Genomic DNA, 17,642 nt, shown 5'->3' with positions numbered 1-17,642 from the left:
CCACGTTCTGATTCCCCACTAAAGCCCACCACAATCAGCTACTACCACGCAACAGGTGGAAACACAAAGGTGTGAACTTTCAGTCTTGGAGTTCGGTGAGGAGCTCTCCTGGCGCGCTCCCGAGAAAAAACTCATTTACTCCGGGAACCAAAAGAACTTCAAGACTCATCTGATGTTCTTTCCGACCATCTCACCAAGCGATGTTCAGCCCCTCAAAGCAGCCTGTTCGATCTCAAGTTCCCCAAAGTCTGTGTGTGTGTGTGTGTGTGTGTGTGTGTGTAGAGCCGGGATAAATGCGCGTCCCCGCTTTCCAGCGCTTAGAGAACTGAGAAACAGATTGAATGGGTTTGGATTTGAGAGTTTTGTGAATAGGCCTGCCCTCTTCTTCTTCTTCTTCTTTTTCTTCTTCTTCTTCTCTCTCTCTCTCTCTCTCTCTCTCTCTCTCTCTTCTCTCTCTCTCTCTCCTCTCTCTCACTCACACACACACTCTCTCTCTTTCTCTCTCTCTTTCCAGGTCGTGTCCCAAATCACACACTACTGCTCTAAAGAGGGTGAGTGTATAGTACTCATGGCCTGCATATGGTGCGCACTAGTTTGTACAGTGGGTGCAAAACCTTGGGAAAGAGAGAAGAGAGAGAGAGAGAGAGAGAGAGAGAGAGAGAGAGAGAGAGAGAGAGAGAGAGAGAGAATTTAAAATGAAACATTTCTGTCATACACATTATATAACATATTTATCCACTTAAACACGAGAGATTGTGAAAGAAAGTAAAGTGAAATAGAGAGAGAGAGAGAGAGAGAGAGAGAGAGAGAGAGAGATAGATAGATAGATAGATAGATAGATAGATAGATAGATAGATAGATAGATAGATAGATCATAAGTTAGATTTATTTTATGATCTATTTCTCCACTCAAACATGAGAGAGAATGTAAAAGAGAGCTCGAGTGAGGGAGTGGGAGAGAAAGAGGGAGAAAGAGGGAGAAAGAGAGAAAGATAGCGATGGGGAATAGACAGACAGACACATAGATAGATAGATAGATAGATAGATAGATAGATAGATAGATAGATAGATAGATAGATAGATAGATAGATAGATAGATAGATAGGAGAGAGACAGCAAAAAATTGAGAGAGAAAGCAAGAAAGTGAGAGAGATAGAACGTTTTATAAGTTATACACATTATATGGCTTATTTCTCCACTTAAACATGAGAGAGACAAAGGGAGATATATATATATATATATATAGAGAGAGAGAGAGAGAGAGAGAGAGAGAGAGAATGAGAGAGAGAGAGAGATAGACAGAGGTCCTGAGGTATTTGTGTTTAATACGAGGCAGGAGCCAAAAAGGCTTCACGTGTGTCCTAAACTATTAGGATGTAGGACAGAGACATGGAATGACAGTGTTGGGGAACCTGTAGAGTAGTTTTACATCCCATAGACACATTATAAATGCAGCGGTGTGTGTGTGTGTGTATGTGTGTATACTCTGAGTATAACACACACACACACACACACACACACACCTTTTGTAATGTATAATTATGACTGATTTAAATGTCTTGCAGTTTGTAGGAAAAAGCTTTCATCCAGCAGCCAGGGTTCCTTGTTTCGCTCCTTCAGGAAGAACTTTTTTTTTTTTTTTTATTGCTTTAGTCGTTTAATGTTTTATTTTGCTTCTGTGTATTTCCCTGATGTTCGGATCGGAATGATATCATCTTAGAGCACTTTGAACAACACTACCTCTTGTCTCGTGATACAGGTGACTGGAAACCGTTTTCCCTGGAGGTGCACACCACTAGTGCTGCCACGTCATGGCTCCAGAATTCTCCGTTTTTGTCTGTGTGGACCTTCACACGTTCTTCATGTGATCTACGGTTTTATTTCCACCTCCCGAAGAAAAGATGCTAGTTGGCCTGGCTCTGAATTGTCTCTTGGTGTGAATGTGAGTGTGAAGGTGTTCATTGTATTTCCATACAGCACCGTTTAAGAAAGTTACAACCCTTAATCATCCAAAGAGCCCTTGAGGAACCCTTCAACTTCCTGGGCATGAACACCTTTTGCCACTTAGTTTTGCTACTTTAGAAGGACGCAGCCCTCGAGAAACACTGCTTTACGTCATGGCAACGTGAGTGATGAACAACAATGAGTCTTTATGTGTTAAGTTCAGATAGTTACTCATGTGGTTTAACAGGTGTAGATACACAGACAAGTCAGACAGTCCATGTCCACACACAGTCAGCGGTGAATCACAGCGGGCCGTCTTATCAGTCACATCCTTCTTGTATCATTACATTACATTTATGGCATTCAGAGGGTTGTGGCATTTAGAAGGTTATAGGAATTGGAGGGTTGTGGCATTCAGAGGGTTATAGGATTTGGGGGATATGGAATTTAAAGGTTATGGGATTTGGGGGTTATGGCATTTGGATGGTTATGGGCCAATGGAAGGTTATAAGCTTTGCTCAAGGGCCCAGCAATGACACCTTGGTGGTGAACCCATGACCTTCAAATCCAACACCTTTACCACTGAGATAACACTGACCTCGAGCGTTTAACAGAAGCGCATGAAAATGGCTATAGGGGCGTTCATAATATGTGGATTTAGATGATAATGATGACAAGATAAGAGATGCAAGATATGCTTCTATTTATTTATTTATTTATCCATTAGCATTTAAAAACTTCACAAAAAAAGATTTTACTATTAAAAATCTATATTATTATTATCATCATCATCATCATCATCATCATCATCATCATCATCATAATTATATCCGGGATCCTAAATTTAGTACCCGTCCATAATAACATGTATCATAATAAAAACATAAAATCAGTAAAGGAGGAATTGATCATTTGAAAGTCCAAGGAAACAAAGGACATTGTGTACAAACTGCTTTCTTCTCAAAAAGATCAGGAAAAATGAATCAAAAATATTCACCAAGAAACTTCATATCTCCCAGGAGATCCATAGTTTCCGAAACACTGAAACCCATCTCATGTGGCAGAACTACGCCACAATCAGCCCCCTGAGAACACATTCACTTGTTCTGATGTCTGATGTGAACTGAAACTGTGGGCCAGAAAAAAAATTATTTCCGTTGTTCTATTGGTTTCGGATGGAACCACAAGAACATCCTGAAGAGCCTTTTAAATTCCTGAACATTCATGAATATACGCTAACATTCATCAATAATCAGTGGAGAAAAGAACATCGTGAGGTTTAGATCTTTCACAGGTTTTAGGTTTCATAAAGGGGTTCTTCTTAGAAGCTTTGTTGGGATCTACACACAACCATTTTGTTCGGGGACAAGCTAAAGAAACCTTTAAGAACTACATTTTTGTCTACCCCTGCCAAGCCCCTACCACCATCACCATCACTTTCAACCCCAACACCACCACCACCACCACCAAGATCACACTGATATAAAATACACAAAATCCACAGCACTGGAGTTGTTTTTACGTTATTACAGGGAACTGCGAGATTCTGAAGTGGTGTTGATGGTTTTCTGCCCGATTTAAAGGGACAGTACGAGCAGACGGATTGAACCTCAGGTCTGGAAAATTTGCAGCTGTGAACTGGAAAAGAAAAAAAAGAAAACACACCAGCAGCTCTTGGCCGCGCTGCCTGCCGACAGATTGATTTTTGTCATTGTTATCTTTAAGAACTGTAAAAATATTTACCTCCCCCCCACCGCCCCACCGATGGGGACCTCAACACCCCCTAAATCACCTCCTACCCCTCAGCTTTCTCTTTTATTCTCGCTCTCTTTCTGCTTGGCCTGAAATGTATAACATCCCCATTGTAACCTTTACATTCATGGATATACAGTATGTTTCTTTTATGATACTCGGGAAGCTAAAAGCTTTTCCCATCTATCCTTCTCCCATTATTTTAACACACATTTGGTTTTTTTTCTTTTTCACTCTTCTCTCTCCCCTCCTTTTCTCCCAATCAGTGTGTTTTTGGCCGCTATGGTTGAAACCACATCATTTCCACGCCCACACACGGTCCTCCTTCTCCTCGCTCGCGCTCTCCTAAAACCAGATGCAGAGACGGGCTGCTATATATACACACACTTTAAACAGAGAGAAGGAGACCTCTGCAGCACCCTTCAGTACGGTTAGCAGGCTTTCGCAGGGCTGCACGGGTAGCGTGGCTATCGAGGACACGCAAAAAACACCCATACATGCTCCTTTTCTCTTGTTCAGCCTGGAAGTGATTACGTGCACAGAAAAGATTTTCAAGGCAAAGAAGCACAAATTTAAGTTTTTTCATCAGTGGCTGTTTTTCTTGTGTTTTTTCTAACAACCTTTTCAGGATCAAAGTGTGGACACTAAATTAAACATCCCATTCCACATTTAGTCCCCTTCTTTTCTCTCTTTTCTCCACTCTTCTGAGAAGATGTTCCACTCGATTTTGTGGATATTTTTGTTCATTACAACAACACAAGGGTTATTAGTAAAATAGTGATGTAGGTGAGATAAGGAGGTTCCTGCGGCACGTTCATTATCTTCAATAGGGCTAGAGCTCTAAAGCAGGAGATCTTTTATACACTCCCAACCCATGTAAAACATATCTTCATGGAATTATCCTCCTGGAACGGGTTCGGGTCTTCAAGTTTAATTGGAGGGAATATTTCAGGACACCACGTCCTACACTATTGTGCATCTCCAAGTTTGTAGTAACAGTTTGGAAAAAAAGACCACATACAACTGGTAAAAAAAAATAGCAAAAAACCCCCAAAGGGGTCCCAATACTTTTGACCCAAGTGTATCTTATATAATAAAAAAAAACTTACTATTTTACCTGCATATCACCATTTGTGTAAATTTCATTCATTTAGATTTTTCAGGGTCTTCAGGTGTTTCAGAAGTTTCTTCATACTCAGTTCTTATTTTATAAATATATAATTATATGTTCTACAAAAAAAAAAAAATAATAATAATTAATAAAATTCTTCTCCATCAAGAAGGTGCAACGATTCCCGAATGAACCGTCTCTCGAGGTTCTGTTGGTCACAGGTGTTATGGACGGCGTTCTTAATTTTGTTTAATTCATGCGAATTAGCTTCAGGATTTCATGGACTGGTCTTTAATGTCTAATAGGTTTCATAATTTATACAGAAAACAAAAAAATATACTTCACGTGGATGTTTTATTTTCGTATTTCCTTCAGCATCTTTAATAAACCGATTTGTGAAAACATGACCACGTAAAAACAAGTATCTTCAGTGTAAATAATGATAACAATGATAATGACAATTAAAAAATATATTTATAAATAGAAATAATAATTGGAAAAAAGAATTTGAAAAAATTAAGCAAAAATTAAATCAAAAATTAGGGTGAAATTACATGCAAAGGAGCCCGAACGTTCCTCTGAGGGGTCAAAAATCAAACGTGTTTGAGGGCCGTGGGCTGAAGATGACTGCAGCATTTAAACCAATATATCAGAATGAAAGTCTCTAGTTAATAAAGTGAATAAATGGAGAACATGATTCTGTAATCTGTTTAATTAATGCAGTTTTATATTCAATTGATTTTTATTTGTGTTGCGCTTTTAACAATGAACATTGTCTTAAAGCAGATTCACACAGATAATGTGGTGATAAAAATTAATATGTTCTTTATTAGTGTAAGTTTGTCTCTGATGAGCGAGCCGGTGGTGACTGTGGAGAAGGAAAAACTCCCTGAGACGGCATTAGAAAGAAACCTTAAGAGGAACCAGACTCAAGAGAGAAACCAGTCCTCATCTGGGTTGCACCGAATGTCCATTTATTACAGATTCACAATATTGAGGTGTGCAGTGATGCTGATCAGAACAAACTGTAGTCCTGAGTCAGTGTAGCAGACTGTTGACATTAACTACAGTGTAAATCCTCAAAATCTTCCTTAATGGGTCTCTCGAAAACTTCTCCTGACTTTACTAGACTTTAGATGCGATGACACGAGTCTGTAACACAGACGGATCCCCTGTGAGGCGTAGCGTCTCCCTGAGATGAGTAGGAGAAATGGAATGAAACCATGAGGGTGTGGGATGAGGTCCTTTTAGAAAACAATATGAGATGGGATCGCCGATACGGAGGATCTGGACGGCCAAAACCGTTGCTGTGATACAAAGAGTGTGTGTGTGTGTGTGTGTGTGTGTGTGTGTGTGTTTGAGACCTTAAAGGAAGTAAAGGACATCTCCAAGCACCCGGCCTCTTCAGGAGATCAGTGCTATCTTCATCTCATCCTCACAGAGGAATGTGTTGAGTGTCAAGACCTGAAAAAAGAAACAAGTGCAAGACACCGCTAACGCAACACACACACACATACACACACACACACACACACACACACACACACACTAATATTGTATAAAAGTAATAGCTTGATAAGAAATCAGTCACACAAGAGCAGACGGCCCTGGTGAAAACAACACGAGTGTGTGTTTGTGTGTCGGTATGGCAATGGCGTGCAAAAAAAAAGAGCGAGACGGCAGATAATGAAGTGTTTATATTTACAAAAGATGAATACATTATGCCTAATTCGTTCTCTTTTCAGTACACACATCTCCAGAGCTTCCACTAGGAAGAAAGAAAAGAAAGAAAGCAGGAAAACAACCCAATGAAACCCAGGTCATGTAGGTGATTGTTTTGAAAACATCTTTTCCTTTATTAAATGTATTAAATTAAATTGGAAAGAGTTTTGAAGGGGGGGGGGTGCGGGGGTTGCAGGGGTGGGGGTCGATACCCTCCAGGACTGCGTCTGTGTGCTGGAGGAAAAAAACAAAACCATGAAAACTATACACAAAAGATTTGGATTCTACAGAGCCCTGAACAGTGCACTTCACAATGTGTGGTCTGATCTGGTGTTCGACACGTGAGACAGAATCCAACACCAGGGCTGCACACGTCTTTGGTTTTTCGGACTTCGCGACTCCTTCGGGGTTTCGAGCGCAAAGTGATCGCAGGCGCGTCAACTAAACGTGTGGAGAAAAAAACAAAATTAAAAAAACATGCACGTGTCCTGTAAACGTGTGCAGGAAAATATAGGGGCGGTCAAAAGTATTGGGACACCCTGCATTTTATAGAATATCAACGACCAGACAGGGAAGACGGCGTTCATCCTGCGTCGAGTTCCAGACATGTGATCTGTTTAATGTGTGTGTGTGTGTGTTTGTCTTTTTTGGATTTTGAAGCGAAACAAAACATCGAACTACTCTCATGATTGTTAACTTTAACGTTTTTATAAATATCGTTCTCCCGCTCTGAGTCCGGATCTTCACAAAGTGCTCATGATGTATGTGACATAAAACCGTAATACAAGACGATCCCTTTTCAGGCTTTGCGTCCTTCCTGAAATGAGTAGAAGAACAGGAAAGTATCTGTGATGTAACGCAGCACTGTCCTGTTCTCAAACATAATCTCGTATAGTCAGAAGTATTGGGACATGAGGTTTTTTCCAGCCATATGCGATTCTTCATTAAACTGCTACCGTGAGTTTGGAGGCACACGGCCGTATGTCTGGGTGAAATTTTCACTTCTCGTGAACTAGGAGACCCAAACCTGTTTCAGCATGACCCTACTTCTCTGTGCGCAAATCCAGCTCCATTGATAGGAAGTGTGTTGAAGATCTCGAGTGGCCTGCTACAGAGCTCAAACCCTATTAAACATGATGAGAACGCCAACTGCACCCCCTGGTCTCCTCACCTCACCTAAACCAGTACTTCACATGATCTTTTTCTAACACCCTTATCCAGGGGTCTCCAATCTTTTCCAGAAAGGGCCGGTGTGGGTGCAGGTTTTCATTCCAACCAATCAATGGTCACACCTGATTTGAACAGGTAGGATTTGGTGTGGACTTGCTTGGTTGGAATAAAGACCTGCACCCACACTAGCGCTTTCTGGAAAAGACTGGAGACCCCTGCCCTTGTCTATGAATGAGCTTATAATAAGAGCAAATGCAGACTTAATGTGGAATGTAGATGTAAAAAAAAAAAAGGAAAAAAATGCTGAGGTGTCCACATATTTTTTGTCCATAGAATGTATTTAATCGAGAGCGACTCAAAGGGTGGGAACAGTCGATCAGTCGTTTCTTACCCCCGAGCGTTAAACAGGGAAATAGAAAAGCTTCGTAAACGCAGACCTGCGATCCGGAGTCACAGTTTTAAAACCGTTATTAAGGGTCGAGAAGCGACATAGAGCACAGTCGTGGAGGGAGGACTTTCCCAAAAACACAACACACTTACACAATAGTGATAAAAAAAAAATAAACACTCAATTTGACATGTTTGAACAGGCAGAAAAAAAAACAAAAAAAAACCCAGATTAAGTACATAGCGACGGTACATCAACCACACGGTAACGCTTTTCAGAATGTGTGCAACAGCATTTATTTGACACTTAGAAAGAATTTGAGACACTTTTTTTTATCATCTGGGATTTGTTGTGTAAGATGTACGGCATTTTGTTCAGACGGACGTCTTCCCCTCCTCGTAGACGAGAGCGTAGAGGAAAAAACACACAAACTCCGACATCTCACAGTTCAACTCTATTCATCTCACTTTATCAGCTAATATATAAATATAGATGCACGTGTGTGTGTGTGTGTGTGTGTGTGTGTGTGTGCGCAGGAGAGTTCAAAGAGTGCGGGGCAGAATTTCTCCGGCAGTGTTTTCACGCTCGAGTAAATGGACTAAATAAATCCGACGCTCAAAAAAAGACGAGCGTTGACCTTCATCGTCACGTATTTGGTAGGGAAAAAAAAAAAAAAAACGTTTGACAGCGTTGATTTTTGTTTCCCCGCACGTTCGTTTCTAATCGTCCCCACCCCCCGCGATACCGTGGTCTCTCCCGGACGCAGTAAGGAGAGACCTGACGGTTGCACTCGAGGCTGATAGATGATGGAAAAATTCCACCGCGGAACGAGGAGACGGAGTACGGCGTTGCTTCGAATACGCGCCGCTGGAGAACATTCCGAGTCTTCGCCTCTCTTATCGTACGCCCTTGGCGTCGAAGTGGGGGGAGAGAGGGGAAAAAAAGAAACCCCCGAAAACATAGCGAATACCTCGCTCGTGATTATTATATAAAACATTTGACCTGCTGCTTATTGGAATATACGCAAGGCACCGTGACGTAAAGTGCGAAGTGTGACTTATGAAGAAAAAGCGAAAAGAACGAATGACCTCTGGAGTATATATGTATAATGTAATAGAAGCTACACGGAGAGTCACGACAAGCCCACCCCCCACACCAACCACACACACACACATATTACACACACACACAACAGAATATCTTTTACATTTACAGCATTTGGTGGACGGCCTCATCCAAAGCGTCTTAAAACTAAAGCAGGGCCTTCGTCAAGGGTCCAGCAGTAGCAGCTTGGTGGTGCTGGGATTTGAACTTGTGACCTTCTGATTCCAAAGTCCAAAACACTGCTCTACAACCTCCCACAATATCCTCTCAATATCCTTTCTCCCCTCCTATACGTTCACGTTTCTGATCTCGTTTTCTTAGTGAATACGAAGGTGACTGGAGGATCAGCGTAAGAGTGCACCTCATAAATCCTTGCTGTATAAGTGTGTGTGTGTGTGTGTGTGTGAGAAAAAGTGGATGTGTAAGAGCGAGCATGTGCCTGTGTTTAGTCTAAGCTCCGATACTCAGCCACAGCCCTAAAAACAGCTCTATATTTCAGACACCGGAGACGACACCAAGCCAAAACACTGGATTGCACTAGTACGTGTGTGAGAGAGAGATAGACAGACATGAAAGCAAAAAGACGTAAAGGTAGGGGTGTGTGTGTGTGTGTGTGTTCTGTCGTTTATCAAGGATTAATTGTGGCCATAAAAAAAAAAAAGAAAAAAAAAAAAAGAATGTAATAAAATCATTAGCGTTTGTGGCGTGCCCGGGCGCGAGGGCATGTCCTGGGGGTCCTGCCAACACGCAGTAAAGCGAGGCATCGATACCTACCGCATCAATAAACGCTGGCATGAAGGAGCCTCGTTAACCTTTGGATCGTCGCCTATTAAATATACAGGAATATAGTTTGCACCATGATTGAAATTTTCGTCCTTTATTGTTTTAATTACATTTACAAAAAAAAAAAATAATAAAAAAAATAAAAAAACTCCATTCAATTTATAATCAAAAAGTGGGTGTGTCTATTTAACTGAACAAAAGTGGGCGGATCCACTTAAACAAAGGAAAGTGGGCGGATCCACTTAAATAAAAGTGGGTGGGTCCATTTAAACGAAGAAAAGTTGGCGGATCCATTAAACCGAAAGAAAAGTAGGCGGGTCCATTGAAATGAAGAAAAGTGGGCGGATTTAAAAACGGGGGTTTTGTTGCTTTTGGCCGTTGTTTGGTACCTGTGATAAAGATGAAGGAACATCTGTGGAATGGAAAACGCTTATGACCTGATTTAAGGTGTCGAAAAAAACGAAAAACAAAACAAGAAACACGACGCACAAACTATCGCGATTAAACAAAGGTAAAAGACTTTGGATTCCAAACAGTGAGGGGTCGCTCGGATCGCTCACGTGAGCCAGTCTGATTTCACACGTTTGCTTTAACGATACTGCTGTGTTCCTTCTTAAGGGTGTAAAATAAAAACTGAGTGTCACTTTAGGAACAGCAGCTGTGTGTAGGAACAAACACAAACCAAAAAGAAGATATTACACGCTGCACATGCGTTCCTTCAATTGAAGGACACACAAAACCACCAAAGCCAGCTACATGAAGATATGATTTACATGGGATGGAGTGGAAGATCTCCTGCTATAGAGCTGCACACCAGGCCTCCCCACATCACCTCCATCAAATCTAAAAATCTAGTGGAACATCTTCTCAGAAAACTGGAGATAATTGTAAGAGCAAATAGAGACTAAATGTGGAATGGTGATGTTCAAAAAAGATACACATACCAGTCTTATGGTCAGGTGTCCACATTATATATGATGTAATGAACTGAGGGAAATTAAAGGACCCCACCCCCACCCCCATACGTGAAATATTTCCATTTCCATTTACTGCATTTTATCCACGTTTTACAAATGAGCATTTCAGGGATAAGAGCTTTGCTCAAAGGCTTATCAGCAAGAGCTTGGTGGGATTTGAACTTGTGCCCTTCATATCCAAAGGGCAACATCTTAACCACTGAGCCCCCACCTACCCCAAATCCCAAAAACGTGCCCAAAACGTGTTTGTGCAAAACTAAATGCAATATTTTTTCCCTCCTAGAAATTCTCCGTGACTCACTCTGCCATGCCAGTCTGTGTTTGAGTTTAGTCAGAAGTCCAGCCCAGTGATGAGTTTTCCTTATAAGGGAACGTATCTGTCTCTGTGTGTACCAGGTTGGTGGCATGACTGTGTGTGTGTGTGTGTACGTGGGTTAATAAGAAAGATTAAACTTCAGAGATCACAGGCGTGGCAATATTCCACACGGCTTATCGAATCGCTGGACAGGACCGGGCGGAAAAAAAAAAAGAGAGAAGAGCGAAAAGAGCAGAGTGCGAGTTAACGCCTAGTGTCATCCACATCCCTCTCTGGACTTTAAAGCGTATCCGAGCGATCGATGAGGCAATATTTATGACGAGCTGACCCTGCATTCATCGACACCCTTGGCCTGGAGATAGAGACTCATATAATCATAAATGGTGAGCGGATTCACCTTGTGCAAGGAGGGGGGGGGGTCTCTCTCGGGAGAGAAAGAGATAACAAAAAAAAAAAAAAAAAAAAAAAAAAAAAAGAAAGTTATTTTCGAAAACCAAATGTAAAAGTCCTCATTTAGGCCACTTTTATATGATCCACTCTCCTGCCCTGAGCCTATAGTTCCTCTATATATATATATATATATATATAAAATGTATATTTATACGTAGGTCTCTGTATTAAAACCAGCTTACATGATATAATTACAACACAATTTCTCATTTCTGACTCGAGCAAACAGTAACGGTATTAATCCTAAACAAAACAAAGGTTTCTGTGTTTTCTGGGACATTTTTGTAAATGAAACTCTAAAATGAAAAAAAAACACATAAGTAGTAACAGTATATCGGATCGATCGAATTTTACGTTCGAATGATTTGAGCGAATTCATTTGACTCGTTCGACGCGAGTTAGGAGGAACAGAACGAGAGGGTCGATGGCGAGTCTGCGTCCCATGCGGAACAGATTTATGGGCCCAGGAAGAGAGAACGAGAGCAAGAAGAAGAAGGAGGAGGATAAGAGCCTCTTCAGACATGAGCACTTGTTAAGGGTGAGATGTTATGGTTTCACTCGTACTGATGGACTTAATGGACTTCTCCTTTAATACTGCACTTCACCGTGTGTTTATGCGTGTCCGAGTCGGCCGTAAACTTGTGGGGTTTTAAACAGTAAACCAGAAAAAAGGGGGGAGGGGACGATATTTAGGTGAAGAGAGACAGAGTCGGGAGAAGACGGATGTAGGGAACGACCCCCGCGAGGCTCGTTCAATCGTGCCCCCGCGCTGATGTGCTGTTCATCCCAATTTACACTCCAGCTCCTGTCCTTCCTGTCTGGAGTGTCTGGGTGGAGATGCACAGATGTCCTTGAGCTCGCAGCAGTGAGACAGGAAGCTGGACGTGCTGTATGTCTGGATTTTTCCCAAACCAAAAAAAAAATAAAAAAATGAGGGTGAAGAAAAAAAAAAAAAACAAAAAAAAAAAAAGGAAGAGCACACTGGTTCAGCACGACTCCTCCAGTGCGTTGACGACCTGCTCCAGGATGTCAGGGCAGTGGTCCGCAATCTGCTGCAGGACCGAGTTGGCGTACTCCTGGAGCTCGGCGCTCTCTCGCTCGCACTGCTCCAGCTCCGATTCCAGCTGCAGGGGGAAAGAAGAAGAACAATCGGCTTAGTCTACACGTTCTACTGTTTTATTCTGTGTGCAGGGAATCAAACACTCGGGCATGTTGTTACGGGAAAAACTTTGATCTGAAGGTCGCGAGTTCAAATCCCAGCCACACCAAGCTGCCACTCCTGGGCCCCTGAGCAAGGCTCCTTTACCCCCAATAGCTGCTTAGTTGTATAAATGAGACATGGGCTCTGGATGAGGATGTCTGCCAAATGCCATAAACGTAAATGTAAAAAACATCTGGATGGTGATGCCGATTATAACAACGTGCCCCGGAGAGTTTTACTCCTCTTACACTGCAGGGCTTTTTCCAAATATTTAAAGAACAATGTATGCTTTTCATCCGTTTTGTACATTTGACAAAAATCATCAACAGAAAATCTGTCAACTCACATGACATACACAATAGTGCTTTAACGGAAATACATTTTGACTGCACTAATTTTCTGAAAAATGATAAATAAACAAATATCAAAAGCTCAACGGTAGCTCACTGTTTACAATGTTGGGCTTCTGATCTGAATGTTATGAGTTCAAATCCCAGCACCACCAAAGCTGCCACTACTGAATGTTTGAGCATGTAAATCTAAATACTAATGAAACCCTTTATAAACTCAGAAAAACATCATCTGGACAAATGAAAGTATTTCACAGGGTTCTGAGGGTCAGTCAGGTTTAAGATTTTCTTTCCATCCACAAAAGCTACATTTGTGCAACTCTCACTGCACATCTCTCTTCTGCCCTACAGTGCATTATGAAGTTCCCCGTGAGCGTGAACGTCTGCGTGCTGGGGAAAAAAAATAAAGAAAGTGTGCGAGAACGGATGAGGTGCAAACAAGTTCAAAAAGAAGTGCGAAGTTCAGGAAGGTGCGAAGCAGCAGTCGTCCGGACGACGATAATCTTCTCCACCTGCTTCTGACGGTGGAACTTCCCGTTCACACCCGATGGTTAAATATAGCGCTGAAAAAGGCCGTCTCTGCAAAGCGCATCATTTTAAACCCATTCGAACGCAGGCCTCGCTCTCGGAATCCGTTTCACCGCTTTTTACTTTCTGCTCGTAACAAGGATTCGAGGCTAAAAACGACTATTTAATTGTTTTTTTTTTCACAGCATCCAGGGCGCTAACGATAATCACAGGTGTGAACGTCATTAAAAGATGACGGACGATTTTTTTTCCCCGCACGATTTCTACGCCGACTTGGACCGAGACGAGGAACTGAAGGGCCGGGGAAACGCAATGCCAAGTGCTCTGGGAAGTATGTTATAACAGGAGCAGGTGCCTTAAACTGGCATATTCTATCACTCACACACACACACACACACACACACACACACACACACACACTGCTGAGAGAAACACTCTGGGCACTGGTAATAAATCAAAGTTAAAAAAAAAAAGTATTTTTGCGCTGGGAATGCACCAGAATTCAAGCACAAGTGGCCAAGCAAATTAATAGTAAATAAATAATAAAATATTGGAAAACTTATTTTTTTTTATGTCGTTAAGATATTAAAATACTTTCCATAGGAAATGAGGCACTTATACCTTTTTCTTTTTTTATATTTATATGTAGTCTTATAATTTTATTATACAGAATAATTATACATTGAATTATTATATATTTACAGTATATATATATATATATATATCTATATATATATATATATATATATATATATATATATATAAAATTATATAATATATAATAGACAATAACAAAAAGGTTAGAATTATATTATAAAAAATATATAAAATATATGGAATGTTATAGAATATAATAAAGACTTGTGTGTGTGTGTGTGTGTGTGTGTGTATATATAAAAAATAATTATTTTTATTATTCGTATTATTATCATTATGAATGTAATTTTTACCATATAGCATTTTTTCCCTCCCATTTTTTAGTCTGTCGCGTCCTACATTTCCCTCTCAGTTTTTCCTTCAGTCGTCGCTCATCACTCAGTAGGACCTTTATATCTTCTGCCTCACGTTTCCCGCCCAAACGTACCTGGGTCGATGTGAACAGGCAGAGATTTGAGGTGCTCCAAAAGTAGATTGCGAATAAAACAAACCCCGCAATGGCGTTTTCTTTGGCCGCCCCCTGATTGAACGAGGTTAATGATAAAGACATCTGTAACAATAACGACAGCGCGTATATTCATACATCATACAGCGCACTTCCCCTTTGTGTATTTTTCATACGTGCGCCCGGATTGGACGGCCCTTCGCAATTAATAAAGCGAAACAAAGTTGCGGTGGTTCAGATTGCACGACGCAATGCTACCTGTCAGAGCAGTGTTTGTACAACTGCAGTGTGAATACGCCTGGGCAGCAGCGAGAATGACAAGCATCCATTCCTGACACACAGCTAGTGCTAACGCTACGCTTCACTTGCTCGGGCTGGAGAGGGGGGGAAAATCCGTGACGGATATGCCCGGGAAAGCCTTTCCAAATCTGGGCCTCTGCGGCAAAACGAAATAGGGAAAAAAATGAAAGTGGGCCAAGAGTGGGGCAGGGCCAGTTCTAGACTTTTGGATTAAAAAGTTAAATGTATATTTTTTTGCCTAAAAAATTATTAATAATAAAAAAAAAATAAAAATCACTCTGTAATTTTCACTGTACATGGAAAGACACTTGTGCTAAACTCGCTAAACTTGCGCTTCCCCACAGCGGTAAAAAAACCCCCAAGCAATTTTACATCCGTGGTACGATCTGAGAGAGATTTGCGCCAATAACAGAAATCTGATTGGATGTTGCATTTTGGTCTCATTTATAGTCGTAATAAAGCAAATTATATTTGGACCAGCAAAAGAAAGAACTACAAAAAAATTAAATAAAATTAAGACCTGTTAAAAAATTATTTAAGACCCGGAACTGCAAATTTATCAACTAAATCAACTAAATTGTTATTTTTTTTATACTCGGCAGAAACCCTGTGACCCAACCCTTGGAAACATGGGACACGTTGGTGGGGGAAATAAGGACACTGAAGACAGGAGCAGGTACAAAGGAGAAAGAAAGTGGAGTTGTGTAGTTGTGTGAGGAGAGTTAATGAGGCTCATCGATGCCTGATATACGGCGGCCCAAGGTGAGGGTGAGGGGTGCAGTCATGCCGTCTATCCAAGCTCCATTAAGAGCACAGAGCAGGAAGCTGGAAGCTGCAAGTGCTACAGTCGAGGCTGTGAATTATAAAATAGCGATTAAAATATATATATAAATTTAATCACTTAAACTGATGGCTCTTAGTGGACTCGATGGACACCTGACTTTTCCACCAATTTGTGGTTCTTCTTACAAAATTTTCACTTGAACTAGGAGACCCAAACCTGTTCCAGCATGACGATGCCCCTGTGCACAAAGCCAGCTCCATGAAGATCTGCTTTACATGGGTTGGAATAGAAGATCTCCTGTTATAGAGCTCCAACCCTATAAAACGGTAACTGCACCCCAGGCCTCCTCACTTCCTCACCTACGTGACTTTACTAACGCCCTTATCAATCTCCACAAACTCTAATGGAGCATCTTCCCAGAACAGTGGAGGTTTTTATAATTGCAAATGTGGAATGGGCTGCTCCACAAACGGTCCACATGGCGTGTCGCTCTTCTCCCTGTTTATGGAAGTGATGCAACTGTTCTATTTACGCAAACCGTTCTTCGTAAATAACTTACAAGATTTCCCACGTGTGATTTATTAGCGAATTAGTGTCGCGTTTATGATCTTGGTAAACGTTTTTACCAACTGAGCAGGATTATAAATACGCGTTATAAACACGGGCATGGGATCTGATAGCAATGGCGCAATTTAAAAAGGAAAAAACAACCGAAAGTGTTTATTACTCCTGAAGAACGTTGAAACTTTGAGGCTAATTATCACAAAACAGAACATCCGTTGTATGGAAACGAACCTTTTGCTAGACACTGATTAGGACCAGAGTTCAGGGACGAATGATTTTTGAAAAAAAGAATCTCCAGTGACAAGCTCATTTCTTCTAAGATCAGTCCAAGTCTCAGGGAGGGGAGTTAAAGTGAACGAAGCTCTTGGGTGAGGGCAGAAACGTTGCAGGGCTGCTGCTGCTTCTCTCCACTTTACTGTGTCTACTTAGTAAAGATCCTCTGAAAAAACAGAGCAGTAAAGATAACACAGTTCTTAAGATTAGAAGAAGGTATCTATCTCTTTATCTGTCTCCCAAACTGGTTTCCTTTCTCAGCCTTGACCCTAAGACGAGAGGAAAAATGGGGAGCGAAATAGAATGAGAGGATGTATTTTCCTGTGTGTGTGTGTGATACTCTGTTATCATAGAGGATTCTTATCAAGCGTTATCACACCTTTACTGCTAGGGCGCACTCTGAGCCCCAGATAAACAGCGCCTGGGTTATAACGAGCGCGGAAAGAACTCGACTCTCTCCCACCGAACAGGGGCCGAGAACTAGAGGTCTGAAAAGTACGTACAGAAATTCCTAAATGAACGAGACTGTCCATGTAACGCCCGAGAAGATCCAAAAACGTCGACCACTTGGCCCATCCTCGTGGTCCTGACTTCCCTGACATTTGTCTTTCCACCTTCTACCCCAGAGAGAGTGAAAAAGAGGACAAGGAAAAAAAAAAAAGAGAAAGACGTGGATATAAATTAGGCCTAGCTGAGTGCTCCCCTGGCATGGCGGTTAAATGTTAAATCAGAGGTATGAAGATGACGACCATGGGCAAGTCCTGTCCTTGGCTGGATCCAGACTGAGTTTCCATCAGTGCCAGGATGGAGTCGAAGGAAAAGG

At 41.4% G+C, this 17,642-nt stretch overlaps 2 protein-coding genes across 3 annotated transcripts in view; both read right to left on the bottom strand.

The window, feature by feature from the left end:
* wnt5b (wingless-type MMTV integration site family, member 5b) overlaps positions 1 to 422 on the bottom strand; it is a 119,631-nt gene extending 119,209 nt beyond the window's left edge. For both annotated transcript variants that reach the window (XM_046873315.1, XM_046873313.1), the window contains exon 1: positions 1 to 422. This exon is cut by the window's left edge. The gene's annotated coding sequence lies outside the window, so the exon portion shown is untranslated.
* A 6,064-nt stretch (positions 423 to 6,486) lies between these two features.
* Positions 6,487 to 17,642, bottom strand: part of erc1b (ELKS/RAB6-interacting/CAST family member 1b) — a 198,812-nt gene continuing 187,656 nt past the window's right edge. Inside the window, 1 exon segment of the mRNA XM_046873276.1 lies at positions 6,487 to 12,841. Within this exon segment, the coding sequence (XP_046729232.1) occupies positions 12,704 to 12,841 (138 nt within the window). The 3' untranslated portion in view covers positions 6,487 to 12,703.

Source organism: Silurus meridionalis, chromosome 18 (genome assembly GCF_014805685.1).
Source record: "Silurus meridionalis isolate SWU-2019-XX chromosome 18, ASM1480568v1, whole genome shotgun sequence".
Taxonomy (NCBI): Eukaryota; Metazoa; Chordata; class Actinopteri; order Siluriformes; family Siluridae; genus Silurus; species Silurus meridionalis.
This window is presented reverse-complemented; position numbering and strand designations above follow the sequence as displayed.